The sequence below is a fragment of the Monopterus albus genome, unplaced genomic scaffold (genome assembly GCF_001952655.1).
Source record: "Monopterus albus unplaced genomic scaffold, M_albus_1.0 scaffold483.1, whole genome shotgun sequence".
NCBI classification, from domain to species: domain Eukaryota; kingdom Metazoa; phylum Chordata; class Actinopteri; order Synbranchiformes; family Synbranchidae; genus Monopterus; species Monopterus albus.
The window spans coordinates 8550-23517 of record NW_018128363.1 but is presented as its reverse complement, the minus strand read 5'-3'; the positions used below and the strand labels follow the sequence as shown (position 1 = coordinate 23517).

The 14968-nt window shown below is 39.8% G+C and overlaps 1 protein-coding gene across 4 annotated transcripts in view; it reads left to right on the top strand.

Moving 5' to 3' along the window:
• Positions 1–13900, top strand: part of LOC109952670 (alcohol dehydrogenase 1-like) — a 20383-nt gene extending 6483 nt beyond the window's left edge. The window contains exons 1-9 of one of the 4 annotated variants that reach the window (XM_020587864.1): positions 9484–9536; positions 11061–11162; positions 11458–11599; positions 12036–12123; positions 12250–12460; positions 12702–12962; positions 13270–13402; positions 13539–13677; positions 13787–13900. In XM_020587864.1, coding sequence (XP_020443520.1) covers positions 9519–9536; positions 11061–11162; positions 11458–11599; positions 12036–12123; positions 12250–12460; positions 12702–12962; positions 13270–13402; positions 13539–13677; positions 13787–13820 — 1128 coding nt within the window. In that variant the 5' untranslated portion in view covers positions 9484–9518 and the 3' untranslated portion in view covers positions 13821–13900. Of the gene's footprint in view, positions 1–9483; positions 9537–10289; positions 10617–11060; positions 11163–11457; positions 11600–12035; positions 12124–12249; positions 12461–12701; positions 12963–13269; positions 13403–13538; positions 13678–13786 lie in introns of those variants that run through there. The other 3 variants (XM_020587863.1, XM_020587866.1, XM_020587865.1) reach the window with 3 other exon arrangements.
• Positions 13901–14968: the final 1068 nt, after the last annotated feature.

Genomic DNA, 14968 nt, shown 5'->3' with positions numbered 1-14968 from the left:
GAAAGAGTAGTGGAAGCTAGGTTAAGAAAGGAAGTGGATATCTGTGAGCAGCAGTATGGCTTCATGTCCAGAAAGAGCACTACTGATGCCATTTTGCTCTGAGAATGTTAATGGAGAAGTATAGAGATGGTCAGAAGGAGATGCATTGTGTCTTTGTGGATTTAGAAAAAGTCAGATGATGCACAATACTGTATACATGCCTGAAAACCTAAACATGTCACAGTGTTTATGGAGTTAAATAAATGGCCTAAACAGATGTGTTGTGCTTTTGTTGTGTTGTATGTCAAAAGAACAATGTATCTCTCTCCAGAACTGCCTGTGCCATGTGTCTAAATTCCATCTTGCGTAGTGTTTAAAAGAGTGCTCTTGCCAAAAAGTTTTAATTCAGTTTCACTCAGACTAGCCAAGTTGTATAGACTGTCTTCTTGTAAAATATAACAGTATACATCATTTGTGCCAGGTTATTACAAAATGTTTTATTTGGCAACATCTAGTGACCGTATTAATTATGACACAAGGAAAGGAGTAAGTAACGTGACATGACATAATGTGATTTAGAGAGAATGTGAAGTTGTCACTCTGTATTGAATTTAGGATAAATGCACCATTTTAGGGGCATCACACTTGTTACTGTTCATAGATGTATATACTATGTACATCTGTAAGGTTATAAAAAAAAAAGTTTATCCCATACAGCTACATACAGTAGCGGATGCTTCAGCTATGTCCAACATCCACTTTAGTCTTGAATTTGAGCACAGACAGGACAGAAAATGATCTATCTGCAGTGTTTATCTGCTGACAGTGCTAACTAGCATTAGCTGCCAAACTGGGGGCTCAGTGGAGCTGAGTTCAGGGTGCAAAGTCATTTTTCAGTCGGTCACCCTCATCGACTGGATCTCTATGCCCACTACGAGTTAGATACAGTCAGCTAAGGTTATCCATTCTGAATTACCAGAGTCAATAAAGTGAGTGATGTTCAAATATGTGATATTGAAAAGTGTTTGGATGTAGCATACCAAAATGATACATGACACATGTTTCAGTGTTTTATTGTAATACTTTTGCAGACACCTGGATTATTTGCTAAAATCAATTTAAATGTATTATTTTTACAGCATTTCTCTTTTTCTCCTTCTATCTTCTCTGCCTTGGTGAAATACGACATGCCCTCTTTTTGACCTATGGGCTCTGAGATGTTCTAGACACTTACATAACTGTTAAGAACTGTTGACTAGTAAGCCAAAAAAGATTTTTCAATTTATAGACAATATGTGTCCCAGGCCTTGAACAATCAACACTATTCAGTGGACATGTGTAGCTTGTGAGTGTGAGACCTAGCTGATAGTGTTCATATCAGCAAATGCTAAACATGTCAAAGTGTTTGTAGAGCAAAAGAAATGGTGTAAGAAGATGGGGCCTTCTCATTTGTAGTTCTATTGTTTGTTTTGTTTTCTTGTGTTGTATGTCATAGGACCAGTGTTTAGGAATCTACAAAACAGTCTGTTATTAAATTCAGCACTGTATTGCTTTTATTGTGACACAATGTTCTTGTCAGTAGACCATTCTTACTTCAAATTTACTACATGTGTGTTACAAGTCAATGTTAATATTTTCTTTCTTTGTGCCCATGTGTAAATTTGCTTTGTAGATAGCTCCATGTTGCAGGTTCAAACTGATACAGTAATTAATGGCCAAACTGACCCAGCTCACTGTGCCTGCCCCCACCTGTCAGTGGATTACTAGCTTTCTGACAGACAGGAAGCAGCAGGTGAGGCTGGGGAAAACCACATCCAGCACCCGGACAATAAGCACAGGTGCCCCCCAGGGATGTGTGCTCTCCCCTCTGCTGTTTTCACTCTACACCAACGACTGCATCTTTCCTGGGCTCCACTATCTCCCAGGACCTGAAGTGGACGTCCAACATCAGGACCATCACCAAGAAGGCACAGCAGAGGATGTACTTCCTGCTCCAGCTCAGGAAGTTCAACCTGCCTCAGGAGCTGCTGATACAGTTCTACAGAGGAATCATCCAGTCTGTTCTCTGCACCTCCATCACTGTCTGGTTTGGCTCAGCAACCAAACAGGACAAGTACAGACTTCAGCGGACAGTCAGGACTGGAGAAAAGGTCATTGGTGTGAGCCTGCTCTCCATGGAGGACCTGTACACCTCATGGGTCAAAAGGAGGATGGAGAGGATCACTGCTGACCCCTCACAGCCTGGACACAATCAGTTTGAACTCCTCCCCTCTGGACGGCGTTACAGGTCACTGTGCACTAAGACAACCAGGCACAGGGACAGTTTCTTCCCCCAGGCTGTCGCTCTGATGAACATTTAACCCACGACAGTATGACTGGTCAATAATCCTCAGTGCAACACCTGTAAATATACATTGTACAAATTATACAGACTTGTACAGGTCTCTGTTTTTAAGTACTCTATCTTTGTCCCTTATCCCTATTTATCTCCTTTCAAAGAACAATCCTTGTTGTCTGCATTGTTTACTGTCTGTTTATAATGCTTATTCTGCATTGTTTGCACAGTTTGTTGCTGTCAATGTTGCTGGTAATACTGATATTTTGTTATATTACCCAGCCTTATGCTGGTTTACGGTTTGCATATTGAGAGCCGATGTACCAGAGTCAAATTCATTGTGTGTCCAACACACCTGGCCAATAAAGCTGATTCTGATTCAATGCAGAGTGTTTGTGGGAGCCAGGAAAGTGGTTTCTCTCTCATAAAATTAAACTCAAAAGAGATGTGTATTTCCAAAAATGAAGAAGCCAGGTTAAAATTAAAAGCCACTGAGTTAAAAGTCACTGAGCTAAAGTAAATGCTGGATATTTGTATGTCAGAAAATGTGTACTCACTGTGCTGTGTGCTGACAACAGGTTAGCCTCCTCTAGGTTGTTTTGGACAGTATGAAAAGTAGAGGAGACATGACATTGAAAAATTACACTGTCCTCAACTTTGGTCTCCCTAAATGATTAGCATCTGTTACAGCTGTTAGAAATGAATAAATCAGTCAGATAATTATTAGACTTTAATGTGTTAGTAATGCAGTTTAGTAAGATTCAAAGTCTGCTCTGTTTCAAGGTTAGCAGTAAGCCATGACACCAATTGTTTTCTTGTTTTAATCTTGTGTAAGAATTATGTCTGAATGAATGTTTTAGTTACACATCACGCATACAACATACACACACCTGGAATTCTTCATTTTGTTATGTCCAGCTGCTCCAAGCATGCAGAGCTCTAGATAATAGAAGGAGACTTCAGACTGTCTCCAGCTCCTGATGTTTTTACAGCTGTCTGTGTAAGGGGTTAGCCCAGAACTGATAAATGTATTAGGCTCTGTGTTTCCATGTGCTTTTTTTCACTGCTCTCTTCTCCAGCAGCTTGTCTGGAGGAGGGAGCCCTGGGTTGTGTTCTGTAATCCTTTTTACACACACACATATATATATATAGTAAATAAACCAGCACTAAAATCAAGAAAGACGGACTCCTTCCTTACTCAGATCTGTCCAGTAAAAGAACTGGGGTATAACACCGACTTGTATGTGCGCCTGGCAGGTATTTTTATGTCTAGTATATTATTTGTCATAACAGCATACTGTATGAGCAGACAACTTCAGTTACAGGATACCAAATTTGCCTGCTAAGATAATAAAATAGTTAATCTTGTATCCAAATCTTTTCAGGTCTGATCTGAAAATTTTTGCTCTGTTTAAACAAGTGGGACTTATAGTATCTAAGAGTCACATGAAAGGTTTTCTGAAGAATGAATAAGGTAAACAGGAGGGTCTAGCACAGGGGTGGGACTGGCCTACTAATAGAGGGGCAATGCTTTGATGGATGAATAGTTAATGTATCACACTAGATGTAGAACATAGCCTATGTGGTACAGTTTAGTAACTTAACAATGAACTAAAACTACAGTACTCGCTGTCTCTAGCGTGCTGATGATGTCGTGGAGTTTGCTGAGAGCCGTTGAGGCATTAGCTCTTGGGCTAACATACACGGCAGCCAGAAACACAGCACTATGCTCTCTTGCTAGATAATAGGCCCAGCATTTCAGCAATAAAAACTCCATGTCTGGCGAACAGTGCTTATAAACAGTCCGTCTCCACAGCACAAGTTATTGATAAACACACACACCGCCTCCTTTTACCTTCCCCGAAGCAGCAGTGCGGTCTCCCCAATGTACAGAGTGATTTGATTTGATTTGATTTATTTATTCTTTCAAACATGTAACAACAGTCAATATGTAACCACACATAATTCCAGACATAGCCACAAATATATTTTCAATTTGCTTATACCTAGTACATGCTTGAACAGAGTAGGAAGAAGTCAGACTTATCTAGTCCTACCCCCTAACATCATCTTATCATCATTGGTTTGCAAGCAGTATTACTACATGAATACATATTCTACATCCACACTCCCATCTGATTAATCATTGAGCCTGTTCTTGCCCATATCTTGATTGACACATACCTTTATATCTGTGTTTAAACTAATCAATTTTCTTACTGTTTTTTATGTCCACACTTAAATTATTCCATAGTTTTACTCCACTTATGGAAATACAGAATCATTTTTTGGTTGTACGTATAGCATGAATTTTATAATTTAACTGACCCCTTAGATTGTATCCCCCTTCCCTTTCATTGAATAGTTTTTGAATTCCACCATCTTAGCAAGTAACAGAGCATCTACCAGCTAATTGGTCTGCTAAGCTAATTAGCATGGTACAAAACCAGGCTCTAAGCTACGCAACATTCTGCCTGAGGCACCATTTAAACCAAACTAAGGTAATGCACCAAATAAACCGCTTGAGCTACCTCATCTTACCTTGCAACACAACACACTTCTGTTTAAAGCATCATGAATTAACGCTATAAGTTCTGTTCTTACCTATCTTTGCCCCAGTCCCTCACCTTTCTTCTATCCAACAGCGATTCACTGGAACTGGCTGTATTATCTGCCATGTCTTTCTGCTTTAGGCTTGAACTTCTTATACCCAGTTCAGTTAACAGGGACAAAACTGATTTGCCAACACAACCCCTATAACTGGCCTCCACTGGAAGACTTTAGGTTTTCATCAACGCCACTCTGCATTTGCTGCCAGCAGCTTTTTCCTCTCACAGGCCATAGGTAGCCCATATCTGCTTTTGCCTTGTCAATTTCTTTCATGTGCCAGACAAGTACTCTCCTTGAGCTGTATTGATTTAGTTCAGTAGTCGGTTCAGTATTCCCCATTTGCACATTATACAACAGTGGATTTTTTTGCTGTAAGTTGAACTTGTCAAGCACCACCTTTGTTCAGGCTGTGACCAAATCCTGTCTCTTTCAGAATGAATGGGCACCCTAAAGCCTGAATCATTTTTTTATTTGTTTGTTGTTTTGTAAACAAATCTCATGGAAAAATCAACCACTTCCTTACTGTGCCTGTGACTCTGCTCTAAACAAATTTGTCTCTGTTGAAAATATAAATCTTTTAAGACAGGTCACAAATATACAGTAGATGTTTGACTTTACCAAAGGCTAATTTCCTACAAGAGCTGAGCACTCTTTCTTTAAGCACATTTTGCCTAAAGGCTTAAATTGTGCTTTTATTGGGGACTATTTAACTACATGTTTGGTGCTCCAGTGAGTATTTCCAAAAGCAAGATGATGTACTATATGTGGAAATGATTCAATATAAACTGCAGCAACATGTTGTCCAGTGCAACAAGGTGGTTCACTCATGTTTTTTAATAAACAGAGGCCTAGGGCACAGAGGAATAAACTGTATCAGATTTTGGCCACACGTAGAGTATGTTAGTGTCTTTTTATGAGATTTGTTTCTAATAAAAAATAAAGAATGTCACCGGATTTGGCTTTTAAACCTATATTAGTATGTAGAAAGCATGTTTAAATTTTAAAATTCAGTATTTCCAACACAAACTACTGCAACATATTTGCATTTTAAGACATTTTGAGAAAAGAAAAGAAACAAAAATTTCTGTGATGCATGTGCTAGATGTGGAATCGCTCAATATGTCATGCAGGGTGAATGTAACGAAACAGACACTATCAGCATCAAGTGGATGTGCCTTCAATATATAATTGACCATTAACTATAGTGGTCTTAACTTTGAATGGTATCCATAGCAACAAGCATGATTAGGTCTCCCTGAAAAACTAGTGGCTGAGAACATGTCACTTAAGACCCATTATATTAGAAGAGTCCTTTTTTCTCCACTGCCAAGGAACAGAACAGAAGTAGCAGGCTTTTTAAATGACTGAGGAATCATTGGCTTTCAAACACAAACTCAGTCACTTAGTTTAAGATCAAATAGCAAAGTCATATGTAGTCTGCTCCAAAAGAACAATAGGTTCTTTTTCACAGAAATCAAAACCATTTCACTAAAACAACTGGTCCATTTCTCAGGAGCCAAGAAAGTCACAAAATATTAATGCCATCATACTCAATTAAGTGTACTATTTTATATAGCTATAGTTACCCTTTGACAGCCAATAGGACGATAAAATAATGAAAAAAGAGCAATGATAGAAAATAGAAGGAAAGATAGGAAACAAATTCAATAATTATTTTTTATGTATAATAGTAATTCAGTTTGCCTGCCACTCTGGCTGATTGCAATCAGCAAAGGTCCTTTGTCCCTCTATTGGGTCTGAGGCAAATGCTGCTGAAATCTAATTGAACAGCATTTTGTTTTCTCTTCGTGAGGCGGTCCACTTTACTTTTTATTGCTGAGCTGACTAACTGTGCGCATGTGTATGTGTCATCTCTTCTTTTCTCTCAGTCCTTCTCAACCTTTATACCCTGATGCTGCCTTGCCATGCTGCCAGACAGTTTTCTTTGTAAAACTACAAGTCCCCAGTAAATGCTGTCCAAACCATTTCCCTAAGACTCTAATCAACAAAAGATTCCTGGCAAACATTTGTAAAATGGCAACAAAAAGTTAACTTGCTTTTGGTTGAAAAGTTCTGGGCTGCGATTATAAAGCAGAGTCAGTAGTTGGTACTGAGAAAGATAAAGAAAAATATATAAAAGATAACTTTGCTTTATCACACTTTCTGCTCTCTTAGCCAGCTCAGTTAAAGGAAAGCTGTGGTGTTTCAGTATAGGGTCAAGCTTCTGGCCAATAAATACTGCATGCACAATTTAAATCATAATTTGGGTTTATACACATTACTGTCAAAACATAATGTCTTTCAAATGTTACTATACCAAGTGCTGCTTGTAATATAAGAGAGATTAATGACATCTATCTAACCACAGTGGCAAACTGTAACAGTTGTGACAAAGTCATTCAATATAACCATTACAACTAAAATGTCAACAACATCCTGAGGGTTTCTTCTCTCTAAAGAAATTAACACAGAACCCTATAAATCCAGACACTGTAATTAGACAAGGATTCTACTGACTCCTGTAAATTCAGAGGTTATAAGTCTACAGTATTTCCTGTAAGGAGAGGGGCACACTTCCTGTTAGAGTGACAAGGGAGGTCAGAAGTCAAGGAGCAAGTTCAGCAGTCCGTTTCACATCAACACCCATCAGCTTTGTCTCTTTCTCTGAACTTGCTCAGTAATCTGTTTCTGCTGCATTCTTTCTTTTGATTATACTTCAGTTCCTCAAGCCTTCCATTTGATTTTCTGTATTTTATTTCTCTGCACTCTCTTTACGGCTGGTTCCTCCCCTTTCACTTTCTCACTCCATCTCTTGTCGCTCCTCTCACAGTGACATGCTCTCCCCTCAGTCCCTCAAGGCTAACACAGAGCAGGACAAGCCTGACTATATCATCCGTTCACCCTCCCAAATCAAATTACTATGGACAAAACAGAGTAATAAAAAGTAATGGGTTGTTATATGAGGAACACACTCAAAAGCAGAACAAGTCCTGCAGCACACTGATCCACAGAATTCAGTTTCGTTCTGACTTACTTTTTATTGTGATTAGCTGACTTTACAGACCTGAACCACAATACACAGGTAGAGCACATATGTTACATGGAAAAAAGTTATACATATATGAAATGTAGAATATATTACTTTATTTTGGGATAAATGTAATATTTCAGTCTGTCAAAGGTTTTAAATAATTTTATTATAAATTTCCATATAAAAGCAGTAAAAGACTGAGTGCTCTACTTTGGAAAATAGTCACCAGGATCTTACATTTAAATGTCACTCTGTAGAGTTTGTCTTGTAAACAAATACGCGAGGAACACGAGGAACTCACTCTGCAAACGTTCCTTTACAGCGCTACTAGTGGTGGAAAAGCTACACAGAGAAAGTTTTTCTTTAAGGGACAACTTTCCTCAAAACCTTAATGTTTACAATGTTCCACAATTCTATATTCTCTAAAACAATGTCCTTTGTAGTTTGTGAGTTTAGAAGCGAAAGCACTATTCAGTTATATATCTGTCTACTTTTTAACTGTTACCATATGCTCAGAAAAAAAAAGGGTTTCCAATGTGACTCCATAATGCTATTAAGTAAATGTGACAGTGATCTAAATATACAGTATATACACAGTATATACATATATAAGCTAAAATGATTTAAAGGCAATAAGTGATTTAAATGTTAAATTTGGTGACAGCAACACCAAAGGATAGTTACAATGTCTGCATTATGCCAGTTACAATATGGGGGTTCTTAATGACCCGCTTTTGTTAAGGTCCCCCCCGAGGTTGGACTCAAGTTTGCAGACACAGGTGCTAGGGGGGAAAAAATGACAGTTTACTGGTAAAACACAAAATAACAAAAGAACACAACAAAGTCCATGTACTTATACAGTCCGGGTAAAGCAGAGATGGTGGAGGAAATCAGAACAAACAGGTGAATCATGGGACTGATGGAAAAAAAAACCAGGAGAGCGGGAGGATGAGGATGGACAGGTGAGAAAACAAAACAAAAAGAGTGGCGAACGACAAATGCACAGGGACTGTCAGCGTAGAAATCAAAATCACGTATTTTGGGTATACGCTAGTACATTTGGTAATGCTCTGGAGGAAGTCAATCAGGGGATGCACTCCAGCTGTGTGCACCGAAAAACGAATCGCTATTTACGAATGCAACACAGCTGAGGTGCGACTCCCGCAGGTCGAGAGAACAGAGGAGAGAAAGGCGAAGAGAGGCCCTGACAGCTTTATTTAGAGTGTTACACATCTCTTTTCATTGGTACATATACCATTGTTTGCCTATCTATGGAGGAGAAATTCAAAGTAATTAATAATTAATGCCCTCACAGCTGGTTGTGCTGTTCACTTTTGACACAACACCAGCAGCAGGAGTTGTGCACTTTCACAAACTATCCTCTCATTTTTAGGAAGAGGCTCTTTGATTTTATTATTCTGAAATAATTAGGGTTACGCTTTTGAGGTGTTTCTGATGGTGACAGAAGGGTTTTTGACAGGGCTCCTCCCCCCTCTCCTTTAAATAGCTACACCCCTGTCTGAGCTCCTATCTTTCTTGCTCACACTCATATTTGCAGTAAAAATGGCCACAGCTGGTAAAGTAAGTATAAACTTTAATTAATTAATAAACACTTAATTATGCAATGTTTTTGTAAATGTTTTTTATTTTTACCACCTGTGTGTTTATAAGCACACTAAAAATGGGGATAGAAAATAATCAAAACATCAGAATCAGTGTAACTATATTGCATTATACCCATTTACATGACTATTTTTTTGAAATTGTAGTGTGCCCCTGTATTGTCTGCAATTCATATCAATAGTATGAATGTGAGGGTGAGTCAGTGGCTGGAATGTGTAATAGTAAGTTTATATCCGACAGCAGTAGATTACTAGGTACATATCTGTTTACAGATATACATGTTAAAATTCTTTACCTCAATAAAATGTATTGTTATTGTTAATGTTAGCTACATTTAAGGGTGAAATACATCTGTATCTCACTTTCTATCATTCTCTTTTCCCCATTGGCCTCAGTAAAATATCTCATGTTCTGTTCAACTTGGAACACAGTCTGAAACTGTTATGGTTGAGTCCCCTCATCAGGGGGTGAGGGAGAAAGAAAGAGGACTCAAGGTGTAAACGTAGGTGCTAGTGAATTAGTGGGTTTATTGAGGGGGGGGCGCAGGAACCAGAAAACAGGACAGGTGTGGCGCTCGCTATAGGGCTCGCCGTCAGGTATCCACGGCTGGGAAGGTCACCGTTAGATACTCACGGCAGGGAAACTCACCAGAGGTAATCACAGCAGGGGAAGATCGCCAACTGTGTGACCGCATCTAACATAAAACAAGCCACATCTCACCAGTAATATCACCGCTCACACAATCCGTCCTAGCTTCCTCAACATAACATAAACGACGTGAATGTTCTGGCTACAAAGGAGCGTTTGAGTAGTGATGGTTAATCAACGGGGATGAGCGGGAGCTGTGCACCACGCCCGAGAGTCAATGAGCAGGTGAATGCGTCTCAACTGTGAAGCTGAGCCCGCGGGAGAGAAGAGAGAGAGAAGAGAGAGAAAGGAAGGAAGGAAGGAAGGAAGACAGGCAGGTCACACCGAGCGGTCCTGACAGAACCGACTTATTTAACTACTGATAATGACAATGAGGGCCACTAATTCAAGGTACTGTTGCTAATCTGCAGAAATAACTTTAAACTCTTGATTTTCATGTGCTTTTGCCACAAGCGGCTGTAGCAGAAACACTAAAACCATAGTTGTCACCATATAATAAAAAGGCCAATGTGAACCCCATTTGGTTTCTTAATATGATTTTTTTTTTTTGCAGTGTTGCATATCATTCAATTTAGCATTAAAGACATACTCTAGATGAAAGCTTTCCTTGAATTAGCACAGAAAACTGCAACATGATATGTAGTATATTGCCTTTTACAGTACATGTGGAAAGCTGCCAATATATTGCCTTATGTGTTTCCTTATGATGTGCAGTATTGAGTATATAAATGTTTAACTTTCAAAGATGGTTGAAAACTATCTTTTTGTGTAGCTCATCCCAGTGTAGCTTTAATAGTGGTAGCTAGCCCCCATTGATTAATGATTGCTCCCTAGGTCATCAAGTGCAAGGCTGCAGTGTCCTGGGAGCCCAACAAGCCTTTAGTGATTGAAGAGATTGAGGTAGCCCCACCCCAGGTCAATGAGGTCCGGATCAAGGTGAGGCATTCCCACAGTAAAACCACCCTCATGTACAGACATGTTTGTTTTTCTTATCTGTAACTCATTAAATCATCTCTGCAGCAGCCTTTGTCTCAAATTGGTGCAAGATGTACTGTTACATGAAGTGCCCTGCCCTTTCCAGCTCATTAGATTCACTTAGTGATATAATTTTATCTTGTAATGAAAAATACCAGTACAATAAGAAAACATTGCTAATACTGCCAAACCCACTGAGAGTGAAGTCTGAGGGACCCCTCAGTGTTTTTCATTGTGTTCATTATTTTTGGTGCAGATTGTGGCAGCTGCAGTTTGCCGTTCAGATCTTTACCAACTTCTGGAGGCTATGCCTAAAGACGATTTCCCAACAATCCTCGGCCATGAGGCGGCTGGCATTGTAGAGAGCGTTGGGCCAGGAGTCACCGAATTTCAGCCAGGTCAAACTTCTGTTGTGCCAAATACACTTACTTGCAGTCAGATAAGAATTAGCCTTGTGTCTGTATGTTGACTATGAAGCCAGGACATGTTTAGCATGCAAACATCTAGCCTGTCTGTATCTAACACTGAGAAATGCAGATGACGCCACCATTCTACATGTGACATGGGTCAGATGTCAGACATCAGATTACAGAATGATATTGTCCCATGCCTTACATGTAAAAATTTCAAAATGCCTTCTAGTCTGTAAGTGCAACAGACTGAATTAGACTGCCTCATAGTCCTTCAGAGTGGTTCTACAATTCAGTCACTTGGACTTGTAGCATGCCCCATTGGCAGCGATCAGTAAGCTAAGCTTATGAATAAAAATGAAGGATGGCACTAGTGATCAGTTTATGTAAAATTCATCAGTCACATTGTTTTTTTTTTTTTCAGGTGACAAGGTGATTCCTGTTTTCCTCTCCCAGTGTCGAGAATGTCGCTTTTGTAAGAGTCCCAAAACCAACCAGTGTGAAAAGTCATGGTGAGTGTCTATAACAAAGAGTTTAGATCTTTGTTTTTTGATTTTAACTTTTTAAACACATAACGAGTATTCAGTGAATACTTGTTTTAGATTTTTTTTTTTAAATCAAAATCTTATGTCATTCAGGTTCAATGTTCAACATGATGGGAGCGAGAGCAGGTTTACCTGTAAGGGGAAGAAGTTGCTGCCCTTTATTGGAACCAGTACCTTCTCCGAGTACACAGTGGTTAACCAGATTGCTGTGGCAAAGATCGACCCCGCTGCCCCTCTGGACAAAGTCTGTCTCCTCGGCTGTGGGATTTGCACTGGTTATGGAGCAGCAGTCAATACTGCTAAGGTGTGTATGCTGATTAATACCACACTGCAACAACAATATGGGGCATTTTATGTTCTGTCCCTATAATTTGGCACTTTTGGTGACTTAAGAGAGGAATTCTGTCAATTAAATTCCCAAAAACGGAAAGCTTCTTAAGAGTAATCATGAGTGTTATGAGACTCAAACCTCCCCATCTTTTTTTTTTTTTTTAAGTATTAAGTAGTCCAACCTAAAGTACTATGTGGAGTCTTTGTCATTTTAGGTGGAACCAGGCTCCACATGTGCTGTGTTTGGCCTGGGAGCTGTGGGTTTGGCTGCAGTCATGGGCTGCAAGGCTGCAGGAGCCAAGAAGATCATTGCAGTTGACATCAATCCAGAGAAGTTTGAGAAGGCCAAGGTGTTCGGTGCGACCGACTTTGTGAACCCTAAGGATCATGATAAACCCATCAGCCAAGTGCTGGCAGAGATGACCAATGGAGGAGTGGACTACTCACTGGAATGTACTGGGAATGTGGGAGTCATGGTGAGGTGGATTTCATTTAGTCGGGACATGTATCTTGCCTATTAAAATATTAACCTAATCAAAGTCAACTGAGCTTGTGTGCTCCTTTCTATCATTTTTACTGAAAAAGTGTCTTTGTTAAGTTAATTTAGCCTGCCATCATTTCTTTAGCCAGTCCAGACTTTTGGGCCTGCATCCTTCTGTTACAAGCTCACTGACTTTGTGTTTCTTTCCCAAAATGAATTGTGTCTAACATTTAAAGCCCACTTTTTACCAGCCACTCAGCCTTTTGAACCACTCATTGACATTGACTCATTTCTCCATCTAGCGCAGTGCCTTGGAGTCTTGTATACAGGCTTGGGGTGTCAGTGTGATAGTTGGCTGGACAGAGTTGCATGATGTTGCTACCCGGCCCGTTCAACTCGTCAAAGGACGCACATGGAAGGGCTCCCATTTTGGAGGTGAGACTATGTCAGTCATCACTGACTAATGAATCTCTGGAAATTAAATGGCTTTGGACACATGTTCTTCACTTCTTTAGCTAGTTGTATTCTAGATAAGACTCTGCTCTTATTTTGTGATTATTTTGTGGCCTAGGCTTCAAGAGCAAGGATGGTGTGTCTGAGATGGTTAAAGCCTACCTGGACAAGAAGGTGAAGGTGGATGAGTTTATCACTCACAACATGACTTTGGACCAGATTAATGATGCCATTGAACTGATGAAGCACAGCAAATGGTAGCTTTACACTTCTACTTTCTTCATTATTAATGATTCAACAACATTGATACATTATTAAAATGGTTCATATCTGATTAGTTCTTTTTCTTTTTTTTTTGTTCCACAGCATCCGGACAGTCCTGAACATTTCTCCAGAATAAATTGCTATTTTGCAGGCAGCAGTTTTGACAAAAGGTGGCTGATAAGTGATTGGGAGCGCCTTGGTGCCTTGTTTTGGCATGTTTTGGTATGCGTTTTTTGTTTGCAGGCAGAAGTTTTGGCAAAAGGTGGCTGATGAGTGATTGGGAGCGCCTTGGTGCTTTGTTTTGGCATGTTTTGGTATGCGTTTTTTGTTTGCAGGCAGAAGTTTTGGCAAAAGGTGGCTGATGAGTGATTGGGAGCACCTGGCCGCTGCTCTTAAGTACATAAAGCTCTGCCAGCCTCCGACTTGGTGTGCTTGTTTCCATACCATGCATCATGTTGTGTCGAGTCAACTTTCTGATTTTGCTTTATACCTACAACACGTGTGAATTCATACATTTCTTACACTACTTGTACTGACTCAGCATCTCATTCTTGCCTTTTTATTGTTCAATTTAATAAACACTGGTTAAATGTTTTTATTCCAGTAGTGTGTCTTCCTCCTTTATGTTGTGGACTTTGAGTCAGTCATGACAAAATCAACTTAAACGCTCTCCAGCCAGTAGATGTTTAAGTTGCCTTCTCACAGTGTTGTCCACAGCTGTTTTACATGAAAAGCATCTCTTTCAGTTAATTAAATCTGCCTGCAGTGAACTGAAGGGAACAGGACATGCTCATAAATCTGCAGTTGCCAGTGTGAGAAGTGTTGCATCAGAGCTCAGTGCTGTTATGCAAAGTGCCATTGTGTTTACCTTGATTAATTAAATCACATGCAAGTGAGACAAGCCTGTTAAAAAACAACACCCCACAACCTTACTCAGACTGGGTGGTTAGAATGCTACATGTTTATAAATGAGACATCAGATCATTGGGGCTCATTAATACAGTGCATCATGACCTTCCTATATCCACCCTTCTAATATCTATACAGCTTATTCCTGAATAAGGTTAAGGGGGACTGGAGCCAATCCCAGCTGACATTGGAGAAGAGGCAGGGTCCACCCTGGACAGGTCGCTAGTCTATCACAGGGCTGAAATGTAGACAAACAACAACACACATTTACTCCTAGGAGCAATTTACCCAGTCACCAGTCAACCTATGCTGCATGTCTTTGGACTGTGGGAGGAAGCCGGAGAACCCACGCAGGCACAGGGAGAACATGCAGAC